Source organism: Sarcophilus harrisii, chromosome 4 (assembly GCF_902635505.1).
Source record: "Sarcophilus harrisii chromosome 4, mSarHar1.11, whole genome shotgun sequence".
Classification (NCBI taxonomy): domain Eukaryota; kingdom Metazoa; phylum Chordata; class Mammalia; order Dasyuromorphia; family Dasyuridae; genus Sarcophilus; species Sarcophilus harrisii.
This window is the reverse complement of record NC_045429.1, coordinates 52,367,153-52,385,007: the sequence shown is the minus strand read 5'-3', so window position 1 is coordinate 52,385,007 and position 17,855 is coordinate 52,367,153. Positions and strand designations below refer to the sequence as shown.

Sequence of the window (17,855 nt, the reverse complement as noted above, 5' to 3'; positions counted from 1 at the left end):
AGAATAAGGAATGGGAGTAAAATTTAAACCAGCTAATTTTGTCATTCTATTTTTTTATAAGATACTTATGACAAGAGTAACTTATTGTCCTATATTTTGGTAAGTAGATACTGACAAGCTCAAGTATATCCAGATAAGGGTGAGTAAGATACAGAGGTGATTCAAAAGCTTTTTGTATGTGAGAAGAGCCTAAAGGAATTAGGAATGTTTAGTCTGGAAAAAGGAAAAAAGAGAGAGCTGAACCATAAGGAGCTTTTTAAAAGTAATCGTGTCATCCAATCTGGGCTTTGTGGTTCATCAAGTTGGAAGGATATTGCAACTCTTGACCGAGTGTCAACTTTGTCTAGTCTAGATAAGTAGATACTTTCAAAGTTTGGGGAAAGGAACTATTCATGCTGAGTATTTTTTCTTAATGAGGGATGAATCGTTCAATGGAGATGGAAAAGAAAGGATATGTTGTTCTCTGAATCTTATCTGTCATGAAACCATGCATAAGCCTTGATGTGATCAACTCTGGGATATGTATATAACACACTTATCCAAATGGAAAGAATTCACAACTCTATTCAAAGAATAAAAAGATGTTGAGTGGCTCACTCTCCATTTTGTTGTTGAATTAAACCGAATCATTAAATAGTTATTGGCTATCTTGAAATAATATTCAAACTTAAAATCCTGCTATATAAACTATGATAGCATAATTTTATTCAATAAAAGAACTTTCTATCAGAACTGTGTGGGGGAGGAGAATAGTAGTGAGTTCACTGTCGTTAGAGAAGTTTAATAAAAGGCTAGCTGACTATTAACTGTGAAATGATGTATACAAGATACTATGTAAACAGCTTGGACTAAATAACCTCTAAAGTGTCTTCCAAAAGTTGAAATATTAGATAAAATTGGGGATGGAGTATCACCTAAGAATTTAATTATTCATATCCTCCTTATTTCTCAGTATCTGAAAAGCTGAGCTGCAAAATAAAGAAATGGGCCAATTGATTAAAACTGATTTTTTTTTTTTAGCATCAAAGCAATGACGAAGAAGAGAAAGGTATTATCTTGTTTTGTTTCACTTTGTTTTGGGGAATTTTTTGAATCCAAGGGAATTCTAAAATGATTACAAACAATAAAGTTTCCTAAGTGATTGATCTGAATTTTTTTGAGGTAAAAAAATCTCTACTGAATTACTAAAAACAACCACCCCCTCCAATGTAAATTATTGCCAAATGAACCATAGTATAAGTAACATCTGAAATGAGATAATCTACATGAAATGGGAAGTGGTCTCATTGGATCTGGGCTTTAGAAGACAGGCAGGGATTCAAAGGCAGAAAGCTTGATGAGGGAGAAGGCAGGGGAAGAGAGTTCAGGATTTGGAGGCTTTCTGTTACTTGTAGCAGAGTCATCTCAGCCTATTGTCATTAAGGAATGGGAAGTAGATGAAAAAAAAGTAATCTGATTCTCATTTAAAAAAAATTAGGCAAGAGGTATGTAGGTTGTGACTCTCTCTCTATATATATCTATATCCCATAGATATAAATTTAAATGGGGCAGGGGAGAATTTTTTTTTTGCATTTTAATCAGCCTTCACCATAAAACACTGATGAGTTCTGAAAAACCCATTCAGACAAAAGAAAACATATAGAAACTTAATACATTGTCACTGAAGCTTATACCTCATCTTTAGACTTTTACAACTGTTTTCTATTGGGATCTTACAACTATTCAATTTGATGTAAAAAATATTAACAACAAAAAATAAAATAGTCCTTGTACTCAAAGAGATTGCCTCCTACTTGAGATTAGAATTCACGCAGTGAAGTGGGGATGGTGAGGCTCAAATTATTTGTGTATATGTGTATTTGTGTGTAGATGCAGATGTATGTGTATGTATTGTGTATGTAAATATACATATATAAACAAATATGTATTTTCTAAAGATATATGTATATAGTCATACATACCAATAGATAGATAGATACATAGATAAATGGATTGACAGAGAGACAGATAGATAGACATATACACATATCAGAGGGAGAGAGAAATGGGAGGAACAGGTGTGCACACTAAGACTTTTGGAACAGCCTGCACACGTGTGTGGGAGAAGGTGTTGAGAGAGAGAAAGAGCAGAGACAGAGAGATGAGTAAATGGACAGAGGGAAGGAGGGAGGGAAAGAGAGAGAGAAGATAACAATTAAAACTATACTGAGACTTTGGGAACATCTTGCATATGTAATCTATGTATTATGTGTATGATATAGATATATGCCTATGTGCATAGAAATGTATGCACATTTGTGTATAAGGTTTTTTTTAAATGTCAAGTTTTCTAAAAATAAATGGTGGTTCTTCCTATTATTGCAGAAGGAGCTGTTCTTATTTTGTAGATAGGAAATTAAATATGTGGCTACTCAGACTACTCATTAATACTTGGGATATAGAAACTGAGCACTCTGACTTCTGGGATTGTGCACTTTTTACCACACCATGATGAAATCTATCCTGTTCTGTCTTTTTCATAGATGCCTCTTTTCAGGCCATCCTATGTGGAGACTAGTTGAACAGAATGAGGGTGAAGCCCCCATTAATAGAGAGGGAAAGACTATCTCTGGACCTCCTTTCATAGAGCAACAGCATTCTCTGGAGCTCAGCAGACTTCCATGATTGTGTGTCATTTTGGGTTTTGTTTATTTTTCATTTCTTGGCTTCAAGTTTTTCATTCCTGTTTCTATCTCTTTCAGTCTCTACTCTTTCTTTTTCTCCCTTTTCTTTTGGCAGCAATACTCTTACTTCCTAACATATATACTGTTCCTTTCCTAAAATACACACTCATGCACATACACATGCACACACACACACACACACACACACACACTCCTACATCAGCTTAACACAAAAATACTACTTTATGAAAATGTATCTCCCTATAATATGCTTAAGTCTCCTGCAGGGGAAGGGGTGGGACTTTAAAATTGGTAGCCAAGTATTATATCTTATCACGATCTGACTTTGACTCCTTTATTCTGTATGTAAAAAAACTAGAAATGGAGCAAATACTAGTTGCAGAAAAAAATAATGAAAAATGATACTCTTTCAAATGCCATTTCCAAGTCCAGTTTTTGCAGCAGCCTTATGTAATCAGACATAATTGTCTGCACATGTTCAGTTACATTACTTCAGAAATGATTCCCAGCTCCACCAGATGATGTCAGGGGTCAAAGCTGAACCTGAGATCCTGAATGTTGTTCTCTTCTCTGCTACCCAATTAGGAAGGAAAGGATCCAAAGAGATGAGTGGCTAGCCACATTCCCCTTCCAAGTCACATGCCCTCTGGAGCTCCCTTTTCTGGGTGTGTCCATGTTCTTGTCTCTATGTTTTAATTTCTTTGTGAGTCCCTTCTGTATGCCAAAATGCAAAGCTCCCTTGGAGAAATCCATTCTTTAGCTCACAAAATATTCAGGCCTGCAAGTTAGACACTTTTCATCCTTCCAAAATCCCCTATTCCCAGCTCAACTGCTAGATGTGAACTTCCTCTACCACAGCAGGACTTTCTTTTCCTGAAATCTCGCCTCGACTTTTGGAGAAACAGCCATCCATGGAACCTTTGAAGAGAGAGAGGGAACCTAAATCTCAGCTCTCCTTTGATACCTTTCCATGGAAAGGACTTGACTGTCCAATGGAAAGGCTCAATGGGGTCAACCTTGCTCTTTGATCCCTACAACTAGAAAAGGTCTTGGCAGACAATATGGGCAGGAGGCAGAGGATAACTTACCAAGGAAAACAACAAACAACTCATCTCTGTTCCTCTCTCTCCAAAGATTTTATGTTCATTATTCTCCAATTTGCAGACATCCCAACAGCAACAATAATCAAAATCTTTAAGGTTCTGAAGCACCCTTTTGCCTGAGCCTCCAGTGACCTCTAAAAGCCCAGAAAATAAGCCCCCAGTCCGGAGAACAGCCTCCTTTTCCAGGCTGCCCCCTTGTCCCAGCTTGCTGTCACTGCTGCTGAGATGGCGGACGATTGATCTGAGAAATGAAGTTGGATTGCTGTCCCGAATCTACACTCGGTTCTCCTTGTGTCTGTCTGATCGATTTCACTCTGTGCGATATAGCTTGTCGCTATGAATTTTCATGCTCTCTGGGAGCCGCCAGCGCACCCAAGAACAAGTAGAAGATGGTTCATCTGTCGTTGTCCCCCCACCCCCTCACCATCTTAATTTTTTTTTTTCCTACAGACTGACTGGAGTACGATTTATTTTTAGACAGTGGCCCCGGTTGCGATGGATTCTGGCTACTGGCTCTCTTGCCGGGGTTCCCGGGCCTCCGTTTGCGGTGACATTTCCTACCACTGTTGTACTAGGTGTCACCTGTTTAGCAGCTCCTCTCAGCTGAATGCATGTGGCCGCAGGTGCTATGCAAACACTGATTGTGTCTGACAGCCTTAGACGCCAGCTGCCTGCATGAAGCCTGCCCGATCCCCACTTTTTTGTGGGTAGAATGCTGCCGTCGGCACGACCGATACAGAAGCTATAAACTAGGTGACCGTAAAACTGAGACAAGTCCTACTAAGTGGCATTCTGAGCCCCATGGCTTTGAAATAATTGGTAGTGATAGAATGAAAAAGGAAGGGAGGAAAAGGGAAAAAAAGCCTATTTTTCTTACACTGATGCCCTGCGGACTGTACATCTGACTGGCTGCAAGTCCGTCACTGTATCCTCCTGTCTGGCTGATAACATGGCGAAGGGTATCCACCTAAAAACAACAAAGACGAAAATTAGCAAAACAGAAAGAGAAAGCCTTCGTCGTCGTCGTCATCATCATCATCATCATCATCATCAGTTTGTATATCTTTTGGGTATGTCAAAGCAGTATCATCTTTTTGAGGGGTGCCCTTCTTGGACACAGGGTTCAGTAGAGGGAAGTAACCACAGTCACTTCATCATCCGTTCTAAATACAATTCTGAAGTTGGTAAAGACAGCACTAGGAATAAGAGGAAAAGCAGCTGACCTCACTAAGAGGGGAGCAAATTCACTAAGAGAGTACATGAAGATATGAAGAGGGGAAAGAATAGTGAAGCATTTACCCATTTCCCTTTGCTGCAGATTAGCTTACATAGCTTTTCGGTTTCCGAAGCCAGATCTCTTATTGGATGGGGCTTGGGAAATCATTTCAGAGGATAGCCAACTTTTGGGTCATTTGGCCAGAGTCTGTTCCAAACATATTTCCAGGGCAATGTTTCCCAAGCCAGCAGCTAGATCACCAACAAGCTGGCCAACCCCAGACAATGATGCTTGCTGGTTTGCATTCAGAGTGGGCAACTGGATTCATCTGGATCAGAAATTCCCAGAAATTCTCCACTTCTTTTAGAGAGCATCATGATTAGAGAAAAGAAAAGGCTTCCTGTTTACCGAGAAGCATTGAATTCCTAGAACACCTCTGTTTCCAAACATGGATATACACTTGTCAAAAGAAACTGAAGTCCCTCCTCTCCAAATGTGATCAAGGCAAAATGTCTATTGCACTTTATTGGGTGGCTTTTTAGTTAAGAATGAAAACCCGACATACTCATATATTTGCCCATTTATTATTTTTTCCTCTTTTTAAGTAGACCTTGAGCTCTGGTGTCCAATGTAAGTGAAGGAAACCTGGAAATGCGAGACAACACTTTGAACTCCTTATTCCTTTCCTTTAGTGAAAAAGAACACATAGGTTGGTTCCACTTGCCAGGTGTGCATTGGAATACTTTATTTTCCCTGCAGCTTCTCTCCTACCTTCCTAGTATAACTGTCAAGCCAGAGCCAAATGCATTCACAAAGTGTGGACGAGATTCCCCAAGACAATGATTGTTGTTCCTTTTTATTTCATTTTCATTTTTTATTTTTGTTTTGGTTTGGTGATGAGGTTGGTTCGTTGATTAGATTTTTTTTTAATCTTTCTCTCTGTACAGGTGTGGAAAATTGCCAATACCATGGAGGGCTCACATTCGCTTGGCAGTACATTGGCTGGGTCCCTACCTGTGACTGCACGTTGGCTCCAACCTGGGCCCCTTGGTAAGAATCCCCATTGAGTGACTGCACGCTCATGAACAAATCTCCAGAGTTTGACATGTTAAAAGAACTGGAAGAACCTGAAAAGGAAAGAGTGAGGCACCTGAATCATAGAAAGGAAAAGGATCAATCCCCGCAACTCTCAGCCAAGAGGAAGGACATCATGCAAAGCAATCCCCCCAATGAAAATGAAAATTAAAAACAATAACAAAAACACAGTTTGGTTAGTGTATGAAGAAGAGAGCAAGCAATAAAGGGTGCCAACTGTTGAAGTTATGCAAAGCCCCAAGATATGCCATATTGCCAGCAAGACTGTATCCTTTTTGAGGCTTCCAAGCTGGGAAAGGGGATGTTGGTTCCATTCATCTCATCTCAGGCTTCCTGGAAAATGGAGACGGTCTCCAATGCAACTTTCAACTTTTCCCTCACTCAATCTTATGACTGTCCATGGGACCAGCCAAATCTGGACAATTGGGACAAGCTAATGCCAGTCAAGCCACGGATCAGGATGACCTATTCAATTCCATGATGAATGTGCTGCTTCCATAACATTTTTTTTTTTTTTTTACTATTCATGGAATAGCACCATATGGGGATTATATATAAAGGTAATGAGTTGTATGCCTAAAAATCTGTCTTTTATTAACAGTTCCTTGTCATTCTTATTTCCAGGAAGGTAAAGCCCATAATGGCCATAAGGGCATTAGGACAATGACACACATCCTTCCATGCCATCTACCCGGAGAGATGAAAGAAAGAAGAAAATCATGGGTTAAGAATCCTTCCAAATTTTAGTACAGATCATAATACGGAATGTTTAGAATGGGGTAGTAAACTAATTTTTCCAAAGATTTTTCAGATCTCTGGATCTCCTAGCTAGCCACCATTGTTTTACTACTAACATTCTCTTCTTCCTTGCCTTCTCTGCCCTGATAAAGCACAACTTGATTGGATGAAGGAAAAAAAAAGGCTCAGAATTATTCTGGAAATTATCGTGCAGTTCAGCGCATTAAGAGAGAAAGCTCAACGTGCAAGGTTTGGTTATAAACATGACATTAGCTTTGAAAGGGAGAGACTTCAGGGGCCCAGGTCAGCTCCACTGTACTCCTTCCAATGCCATACTGCTCAAATTGTCTCCCTTCCCACACATCTTGACAGCCATCATCTGTGTGGAATCGCCCAGCAATGATTCATGCGTAGGCTCTGACACTAGATTTCAGGTTTCTTTATAAAGACAGGAATTTGAGGTCTTCTAAAATGACCATCCTGGAAGGATTTGGAGCTAAAAGAACACTATCTCCTCCCATTAAAAAGTATTGCTTAACCATAACTGGTACTCAGCTTATAGACAACCACTCCAAATGAAACTATGTTGTTTAATGCTCATTTTCTCAAAGGGTTCTGGCATTGTTATCAAAGAACAGTCAATTGAAGAAGTTTATAATACACAGAATTGAGGTAGGGAACATCCTCAAGTCCAAAGTTAGGTTTTAAGTTTTTTTTTTTTTTTGCCACTGAAGAATGTCCACACCAACCACCCAAAGTCTTACAAAGAATTAGCTAACAATTTCATGAGTTAGGACCTCACCATGAGTCAAAGACAAAGGACTCATTTACATCTTCTCTTACTGTCAAATGGCTGTTAAGCATTACCCATTAATTTTTGTAAAGAAAAACATTAGGAAATAACTTTTTTTTTTAAAAAACTTAAGACTTTAGGAGTTTCTTTAAAGAGAAGCCCAAGCCTATGAGAAATAAATGTTTCTAAAAGGTCCAAACTTTTGTTCTCTAGTCTTTGTAAGAAGAATCCATTGAGACTTTTCCCCTTTTGTTCTAATAACTTTCCCACCCTGCAGATACCTCTACCCTTGTAGCTCTCTCCACTCATTTCATGGTGAATTCTTTACCATCACCACTATTGCATGAGGTTCCCAGGCCATCCATGCTTATATCCCTCCAAGTTTGACCCCTGATTTTCCAGATTTTTCTACTTTCTAGCTCTGTTCTATGAGTTGTCTTCTTCTCCATAAGGATGCAAGATCCTTGAGGGGAGGGACTGTATTTTTTGCCAGTTTCTTTTTTTAAATTCTCAATATTTAGCTCAATTCCTAGCACATAATAAGACCTTAATAAATGTTCTAGCTAGCTAAATAACTATAATCTATTGAGACTCAAAGTCAGCAAGACTTGATTTCTGGTCCTACTTCTGACACATACTAGTTACAACCCTGGCTAAGTTAAGTAATTTCTTAGTACTTTAGACAACTCTTCAAGTGCCAGAAAGTTACCAATCACTGGTAGATAACGTTCCTCACTTGGGATTTTCATATATTAATAAAATCACAAGAACAATTGATAGTGGCTATCTTAGAAAATATGGAATGATTGCATGGAGACAAGGCAGAGTCTTTGCCTGATCTGGGATGGCCTACTCCCCGATCATATCAAAAGTGTGTAATCTGCATGCCTCCCTTTCTGCTTTTCTGCCATTCTGATGAAGCAGTTTGTATAAATAGCATAAATAATACTGCCTGGGTAAGGAAATGTTGTATACTAATGACTTAATGGTCAACATTTGGCATTTCCTTTCCAAATCATTTGATTCTCATTGTGTCTACTCATTTCACTGATAAAAAGTCTCTGACAACATCTCTTTTAGAGTTGTACCTTAAAGGGACCTAATTTGAAGACCTCTGCTCGAATGCCATATTATACTGGCTATTTTCAGGTCATTGGACAGCCACAGAATGGACAGATTTGGTGGATTGTGATCCATGTTTCTAGGAGGAGTATCCATTTTAGTGAGATCACAGTTTCAACTGCTATATGAGAACCTGATGTATGACCATTTTTAATTCTTCCTCTCTTCAAAATGTGCCTAAGATACCCACACACTAAACAACTGGTGGACATTTTACTGCCAATTATCACTCAAACTGGGGTTGGGGGATTGGGGGCAAACATCTCCAAAGTGCACAAATTCATTTCAACAAACAAGGAAGAAGTAGGAGAGGTAGGTAAGATGCCATTTATAAGATATATACTGCAATTGACACAGATTATTTCAAAAAATATGTGTGCATGGATAAATTATAAATATGTCTGGCTGCTTAATGTACACAGAGATAAATATGCGCATACCAATGTACTTCATGTACAAATGCATTTGTATCACAGCAGTAATTGCAGAGATAGCCCCTTCTGCTGTTGGCAATGCTGTCTCAGCACTTTGTCATCTCTATACATCCATGTATGAACATGGCCATGGCCTCTGACTCTCTGATAAGGATCTGGGGGCCGGGAGTGGCCTGAGAGAAGACTAGGACACTATGAAAACCACAACCTGGCAGGCAGAAGCCCTTACCGCTGATCTAAGAAATGCATGGGCTGAAGGCAGCTTGGGAAACTACAAAGGTGCTATTCGCAAAACTGATAACCTACTGAAAAGTACCCAATTTATAGTCAAATCTTGAATGAATCCTCTTGAGGTCTTTAAAGAGCTGAAGAAAATCACCTGGCTTGCCGAGAAGGTCATTCTGGGACCTTGCCTGCAGGTTGTTGTGAAGTGATAGCCAATTACTGGAAGTACTTTTTAAAGATGCACCTTCCTTTCAGTTCATTATTCTCTTTCTCTTCTTTCCTACTCCCCTCCCCTCCATCCACTGTCATCCAATCTGTGCATATGAATAATAAAAAATTTGACACGAACTTGATTTCTACAGCTTTTGTAGATTCCTCTTTTGATTCTTCCCTTTCTGCCAATCTTTCTTTTATCTCCATTCTTGGAGAGCCTATTAAGCGCAAGTACACTATGTGTAAGGAGAATTATGTAGTACAGTCCATAGAGTGCTGGGGCTGGAGTCAGGAAGGCTCAACTTCCTGAATTCAAATTTGATTCCAGACACTTACTAGCTGTGTGACCTTATTTGCCTCAGTTTCCTCATCTGTAAAATGAGTTGGAGAAGGAATTCACTGTAGTATCTTTGCCAAGAAAATGGGGCCACAAAGAGTCAGACACAACTGTAAAACAACTAAACACATTATATATAAGGCACTATGTTTAATACTGGGGATAACAAAGAGAAAATAATAGCTCAGAACAGTGAAAGAAAACATAGCAGACTATGTAGTGCTGGAGCAGAGAGACAGAAAATCACCACTTGATCAATATCCTGAAAGCCACTTCAAAGAAGCTCTGAATGCAGATATAGGAGCACAGTCTGCACCAGGGAGACAGTGGAGGGTAGGGATGGCTACATTGTAATAAAAACCACAAATCTTAAACTTGTTTTATAATATGTATCAAACTTTGGAATTTATTATTATTATTAGGAATAACATTGTTTCTTTTAGTGTATTTGTTCAGTGACTTCTCTAACCACAAAAGATGATATATTGACATAGGTGGAGAGAAAACTCAACAACATGCAGCTTGATGCTTTGAAATGAAGAGCAGACTCCAAGTGAGAAGAACTAGGTTTATGTCTCTTCTCAAGCACTTGCTAGTGGTGTGACCTTAGAAAAAGTCACTTAGTCTTTCTCAGCCTCAGTTAACTTATCTGTAAAAATGGAGATAAGAGGATTTCACAGCCTCAAAGAACTCTACAATTACAATGTTAGCCACTGACAGATGGTACAATGGATAGAACCAGGAGTAGGGAAGGCCAGAGTTCAAGTTCAGTCTTATGACACTTACTAGTATGTGATCCTGAGGAAGTCACTTAAGCTGTGTCTGACTCAATTTCTTCATCTATCAAATAGGGACAATAATGGCACCTACCTACCTGAGTTACTGTGAGGATACGTAAAAGGGCTTTGTAATCTTAAAAGTGCTACTACTAGTAATAATATCTTTGTTATGATTGTGATGATGACAATGAAAATAGTCTCCCTAATATTAGAAACATAATTTTGGAAGCTAAAAGTTCCCACGGTTTATTTGGAGAAGATAAATAAAGGTCTCATGGAAATGTCACCCAGATATATCCATGGAATGTATGATGTTAAAATTGTACTTGTCGAGAATACATAATATTTAATTCTCCTCTAAATTCCCAAGCATTTACTAAGCAACTGGGCGGGTTCAAGTAGATGAGAATACAAATGTGATCAAAGAAATGCTCTACCCCAAGATAAACTTCCAATGGCTAATACAGTAAAAACATTCTGTCTTTATGATTTCATTTTTAAAAGTCTTTACTTAGAAGGTTTCAAAGTTTGCAGTTTTTAAAAGCTGTACAAAATATAACAAAAAACAATAATCAAAATGTTTCTAGAATAAGGAAAAATTCCTTTTTAATTTAGGATTAATATCAGACTTTTCTATTTAAAGAAACTAAGTATTATCTCACCATACACACACACACACACGTATGGGTGTATGTATAGGTGTATACATATAATGTGTGTGTACATCTATATATAATTTTTTCTCATTATTCCTCCAAACAGCTTGAGGAAAAATATCATGTCTATTTCCTCAGTTGAGAGGCCCAGAATGATGACTTTAATTATCTGGTTGTGATAGATTCCTAGACCAGTTGTGGGTACACAGAAGAAAATCTAGAGCACTTATGTTTCAATACCCTTCACGTAATCTCAGCCTATCACTCTTGTTATTTATGTCTTAAAATTGTTTTTCTATCTTTCTATTATTTTTGGCCTCTGACCTTGAGGGATTATTCCTTCCTTCTTTCTATAATAAATAAAGCTTGATTTTAGTTCTGTACATGCTGAATAGAAGGATGGTCTTGTGGAAAGTAGCAATCTTCAGAATGTGCAGGTATGGGTTTTAAGCTTTCACACTTTGCAGGCAGAAATGCTATGGTTGGCATTCCATATTTTACTGAAACAGACAAAGAGAGAGAGACAGACAGAGACACAGAGAAATAGAGACAGACAGAAATAGACAGAGACAGAGACACAGAGAGATAGAGATACACACATAGGGAGACACACAGATTCAGAGAGATAAAGATACAGAGTGACTCAGAGAAGGAAGAGAGAGAAAAAGAGAGAGAGAAGGAAGAAAGATAGAAAGAGAGAGAGAAGGAGAAAGAAACAGAAAGAGAGAGAAAAGAGAGAGGAGAAAGAAAGGAGAGAGAGAAAGAGAGAGAGAGGAGAGAGAAAGAGAAAGAGAAAGAGAGAGAGAGAGAGAGAGAATGAAAGACTGACAGGAGGAATTCTTTCCTTTGGTCTTAAAAAGAGAATAAAAAGGTCCCCTGAGGACTTATTAGACAAGTCACAGATCCCATTACACTGCCAGCTTCTCTGGATACTTTACCTCCTACATAGCTGTGTATATTGTACAAACATTTTTAAGGAAGCTGAGCTGTGCGGACAAAGTCAAAAGGAACTACACTTTCACCACTCTGGAAGTCACCGAGTTTTCCGGCAGTGAGTGTTATGTTGAGCATGTTGTTGGCTCTTAAATATCACTCTTTACAGTGCTAGAGAGGCTGGCTCCATGTAAAGAGAAACTTGCTCCCATCCCCATCGCTCAAAGAGTTAAACAAAATGAAGGAATTCTGGGTTTTCAGGCCTCCACACCCCTGGAAGCATTTAGCCAATCATACTGCCTAATATGAGCATTTCAAGGTCTTAATTGTAGATTGGGCTATTTTGAGGCACTGCTCTGGCTAATTCAATAGGGTTCTCAAAACTCACAGGTTTGAAAGGAGAATGGGATATTCAAAGACCATGTAGTACCACCCATTCATGTTATAAGGTGATCAAATTAAATTAAGGCCCCAAAAGTTTGAGACTCTGACTTTTTTGACAGAAGTATTAGTTTTGCTTTTTTAATTAAGATTGCCTTACCCAGTGTTTGGCATATACTAAACACAATAAATGTGTGTATATATCTGTCTGTCTGTCTGTTTCATTCATTTGTTTAGTCTTATGACTACAGTCACATGGAGAACAGATTCAGATAATAGAATTGAAATCTGAATTTGAATATTTGACTTTACATTCAGTATTCTACACTGCCTTTGAGAGATGAAGGTCTCTAAGTATAGACTCTAAAGATCCATGGATGTCTTTGGAATGGTATCCTTTACATCACTACAAATAGCCTGTAATTGATGCTTTAGAATGAAGATGTAGGAACATTTATTTGGACTTCCTTTCCATTGAAAACAGTGTCCAAATTTGTTATTTTTGCATTTTCTTCTTTCAAAAGCCTTTTCTCTTTCTCCATCTTAACATTGCCTCTTGCTCTATCCCAAATGAGATAATGCATGTAAGGTTATCGGCAAACTTTCTCAGACTATTTAAACTGTCAGCTATTGTTACCAAAAAAAAAAAAAAGTAGGTGTTCTACCCTCACCCAGTAAGTCTGACCACTGGTCAACCCCCAAAGGGTGAAATGTATTTTTTTACAGTGTGTTCAAAGGGATAGGTACATTATCTTTTCACATAATAAAAATATCTTTCGTGCACAAAGCTTCAAAGGAAATACCCTGGTGAAGTCCAGAAAATAACCTTTACCACTATACTCTAAAGATGTGCTAAGTTCCCAGGTCACCCAACCTTTGAACAACTTCCAACTCATCTACATCATTTTAACACTCATCCATCTGTCATTTTCAAATTGCTTCCAACTTCAATTAGAATGTTTCCCTTTGAAATCACTGATTATCTCTTTGGTTCATCAGGGCAAGCATCTCATTTGAAGTTTGAGCATTTGTAAGTTCTTGATTTATCTGTGTAATGATCTTGTGTTTGTTTTAGGAGCAAAGTACAGAGAAGACTCTTTAAGGTTGTTTTTTCCTCTAAAACTTTTTTATCTTTTGAAGATCCATGCTACTAGAAATAATAGATATTTTCTTCACTGTCTAGTTTTCAGAAAAATGCCACAAAGACATTCTTCCATTCCAACATAGGCACAAGTAAAACTCTTGGCTCAGCTCTCCATAAGTCATTCAACCACTGTGCCCTCACATGTCATAGAAGGAATTCACTAGAAAGCTGCAATTATAGACTCTGATGGAATACAATGTCACATGATTACAGAACTCTGAATTTTGAGCTGGATGGAGTCTTAGAAAATATTTACTCCAATCACTGTATTTTATAGATAAGAAAAGTTGCTAGATAATTGAATTTAAGTGACTTATCCAAAGTCATACAAAGACCTACTAAAAGGCTGATTGGAATCCAGGCTCTAGGATTTCCATTTCTTAAATGTTTTTCCACTGAAGCATATATAAAATAAAAACTGAACAGTTTTCTAAGACTGGAAAAATCTGAGGGAGGGCCTGGCTGGAAGTATTAAAATGCTGATTTTTTTCCCTCGTCCAAAATTCTATTATTCCTATGGACTAGTCGTGAACCAAAAGCTATTCATGATTCAGATATTCTGTGCCAGAGAGAGAAAGCAGGGGTTTAAAAAATAAAACTAGATCATAATCATGATCAGTACAGTGCTGGGCACTTGGTAGGTGCTTAATGCTGGTTACACTGGATTTACACTGGATTAATCCTTTCTCCTCCCTCATCCTCCAGAAGCATTCAGTATATTTTCCACTAATCCAAACATTACTGAACTACTTGGAAAGAAAAAGGGGAAGATATCAACCTTCCAATAGGATACAACCAATGGCTACCATAGTAGCCACTAAACTAAGAAATGACCAGTTAACAAAGAAGGATTCTTTTGATTTGCTAGACATTTACTTGGATCTCATATCTACTATGTCATACTGTGAAAAGCAGAAAGTACCTGTTTACCCAGGAGACCACTGTAGGGTTAAAAAGATGGAAGCTGTACTGGTTTTTGAAATTTTTTTAACATCCTGATTTACAAATTCCAGACCATTATTTAAATATACTTTTATTTAAATAAATGAAAACCAAAAATAATTCTATAGCTTTCTAGTTTGAGGCAGTCTCCAATCAGAGATAAGTATGCATGTTGGATTTAGTGCTCCAGTCCACAGTGTACCAAGGCAGTGGGCATGGACCAGTATGTCATCAATAATAAGTCAGCTTGGGAAAAGAAGAAAACTTCAGCAAAGAAACAGACCGTTTTAAAAGCCCCAATTGTGTCATAAATAAGAATTTTAATTATTTTATGAACTAGTTGGTGTTGACTTGTGACTTCTTTCAGAGAGATATGTCCAATAGTCCAAAATCTACTGTAGCTCAAGCATTAGGAAGGCAGAAACATTATTAAAGCTCAAACCAACTTAATAGAGCAATTGCTTTTGTTTGTTTTTTTTAAACAAATACCTCTTTCATGAGATAGAGAAAAAAGTACAAAACATTTTTCCCTTCCACAGTTCAGAACAATCAAGACAGCATTCATTGACTTAAGTGTAGATTCTAAATATTCTGAAAATTCACAGTCTTAGCACAAGATTCCATAAGAGGGAGAGAACCCAAACCCAACAACAAATTATAATGATCAACTCTGACATGAGTGGTACGAACACATTTCCACAAAAATAAAACCCAATACACACATTTTATGTGCGCCCACACACACTCACAAAAAGAAAGATGCTGTGACAGGAGATCAGAAATCAAAGAAAAATGAATTAATCACTGTGAAATTTCCTTTGAAGTTAATGGAATGAAAAACAACCAAATATAAATAGGAATTTTTTTAAATTAGGTTTATAAATAACTCAAGCCTTGTTTGTAGACCAGAGCATCCTAATGAGATGTTTGTGAAAGGAATGTAAAACCGACATGGAATACAGACTTGCAGGTGATCTAGACATTATGAGACACGTAGCAAAGGCTAGATGATGTGGTTCTTATGCTTCTTTTTTTGTCATAAACCCTGCTGTAAGTCAGGTGAAACCCATGAAGTCCTTCTCAGAAAAAAATGTTTTTAAATGCATAAAATAAAATGAATAGGCTTACAAAGGAAATAAATTACATTTAAAGTTAGATACATATATATATTTTAAAAAGTCTCAGATACAAGTTAAGAATGCATGAGATAGAACATCACAAGAATCCATGACATTGCCCTCCCCGTCTCCTCCATTCCTCAATAGCATAACAATGGACTGGCTGTAAAAAAGATCTTGTTTATTAGGTCATCCAGGTGAGAAAAAGGAGGTCCCCTCATTAAACCAACTAAATGTTCTAAGAGGACCCTTATGTAAAAATGGCTCAACTAACTTGTCCATGCAAAATCCCAACAAGTTCCCCTCAAGCCAATAGCATGAAGAGGTTGTTTTTTAGAAATGGGGCAAACCCCCCAAAATAACAGAAAAATAAGGGAACAATAAAAGACACAAAAGTATAAGCCATTAAAAATCTGAACAATGAAAGAAAAGAAAAACCCAATGGAATAAAAAAGAAATGTAAGAAACAAACAAGAACAATTTGAACAAAACAAAACAAAAAAACTAACCAGCTGAATTGGGAGTTGAGGGTGAGTTAGCTTGGCTTCCATGGGCTGACACATTGGTAGCTGTGACAGCCGTTTTGGCAGCATAAATATTGGCTTCCTCTTGAAATTTACCTATGTTCTTCTTGTACCGGATTCGCTTATTTCCAAACCAGTTTGACACCTAGAGCAAGTTCAGAAGAAGATAAGAAAATTAACATTGCACTTTCACTAATTTTGGCAGAGGGAAGGGGGATTAAAGCAAAAAAAAAACAAAAAAAAAAAAACCCAAAACAATTAATTAGTATCTATTATTATAATTTTCCAAATAAAGAAGAGGAGTTTTTTCCTTTTCTTCATCCTCTCACCTTCTGCCTTATTTCTTTTACCTTCAAGGTAGCACACTGGGAAAGAGCTCCAGAGCTTTTATGAAAAGAACTAGACTCAAATACTGGGTCGCTCTTCTTAACCTTAGTCAAGTCCTTTCATTTCTCTGATTCTCAGGATTTTTTCCTACATAATGAATAACCTAGAATAGAAAATTTCTAAGGTCCCCTAGGCCTAAAATCATACAGTCCCTTAGGTTCCTACATAGTTACAGCTATGTCTATAATTCTGGTTTAGTGGACACATTGTAATAAGAAAAATCACATAAGATTCTTCACTTAGACTAGAATCCTTTTAATTTAGTGTGCCCAATTCAGATTTGGCTGTATGGTATTATCTCTAGTTTAAAATAGAATTAAAAAGAACTACAGGGCAAAACAGATGAGCCAATTGACCTGAGCAAGAGGTGAGAGACATATACCTTAAATGAGCCTTATAAATATATAGGTCCTAGAGACATAACTTCGACATTAACTAGAGTTTCGATATTTTTCTGTAACAAAAAATAAAAGATTTATAGCTGAAAGGAACAATCATTTTATCTTATAAATGAGGAAATATAACTCATATAAGTTATGTAATTTATCCAAGGTAAATATAGTGATCAAGGACCAAGGGAGGATATGCCCAGGTCCATTGAATTCAATAGCACATTTTCATTGAACTCTGGTGCCTCCCATGTAAGTATATTTAGACAAAATTCTGACATATATACAAATATAAATATAAAATTTCTTACATCCAACTATATATTCTTTATCCAAATAAAAAATAAAGAAAGCCACAACAGCCCTCCTGATTATTCTTTTGAATTCAAGGCTTTACTCAGGAAAACTAATGAACAAATTCAACTTAATTCACTTTGCCATTTTATTTCCTGTTTGTTGCTTATAGCAGCTACCACTGGCCACTTTTTTTTTTTTTTTTTTTTTTGTATTGACTGAGAATTTGTAGGCTTAAGTGGGGAAGTTGTTAAGGTCAATGTTGAATACTGTGATTCTTTCCTTGAGGAGGTAAGAATCATACCTGTGAGGCCTATGACCCCATATTAAAACATTTCTGATTTTATT

General features: G+C 37.4%; 1 protein-coding gene across 2 annotated transcripts in view; it reads right to left on the bottom strand.

The window, feature by feature from the left end:
• The window catches only part of PBX1 (PBX homeobox 1), a 316,651-nt gene that overhangs the window by 19,735 nt on the left and 279,061 nt on the right, over positions 1–17,855 (bottom strand). Inside the window, exons 6-8 of one of the 2 annotated variants that reach the window (XM_031936806.1) lie at positions 16,423–16,582; positions 6,018–6,130; positions 4,665–4,754 (exon numbers count right to left, since the gene is read on the bottom strand). In XM_031936806.1, coding sequence (XP_031792666.1) covers positions 4,665–4,754; positions 6,018–6,130; positions 16,423–16,582 — 363 coding nt within the window. Of the gene's footprint in view, positions 1–4,664; positions 4,755–6,017; positions 6,131–16,422; positions 16,583–17,855 lie in introns of those variants that run through there. The other variant, XM_031936807.1, reaches the window with a different exon arrangement.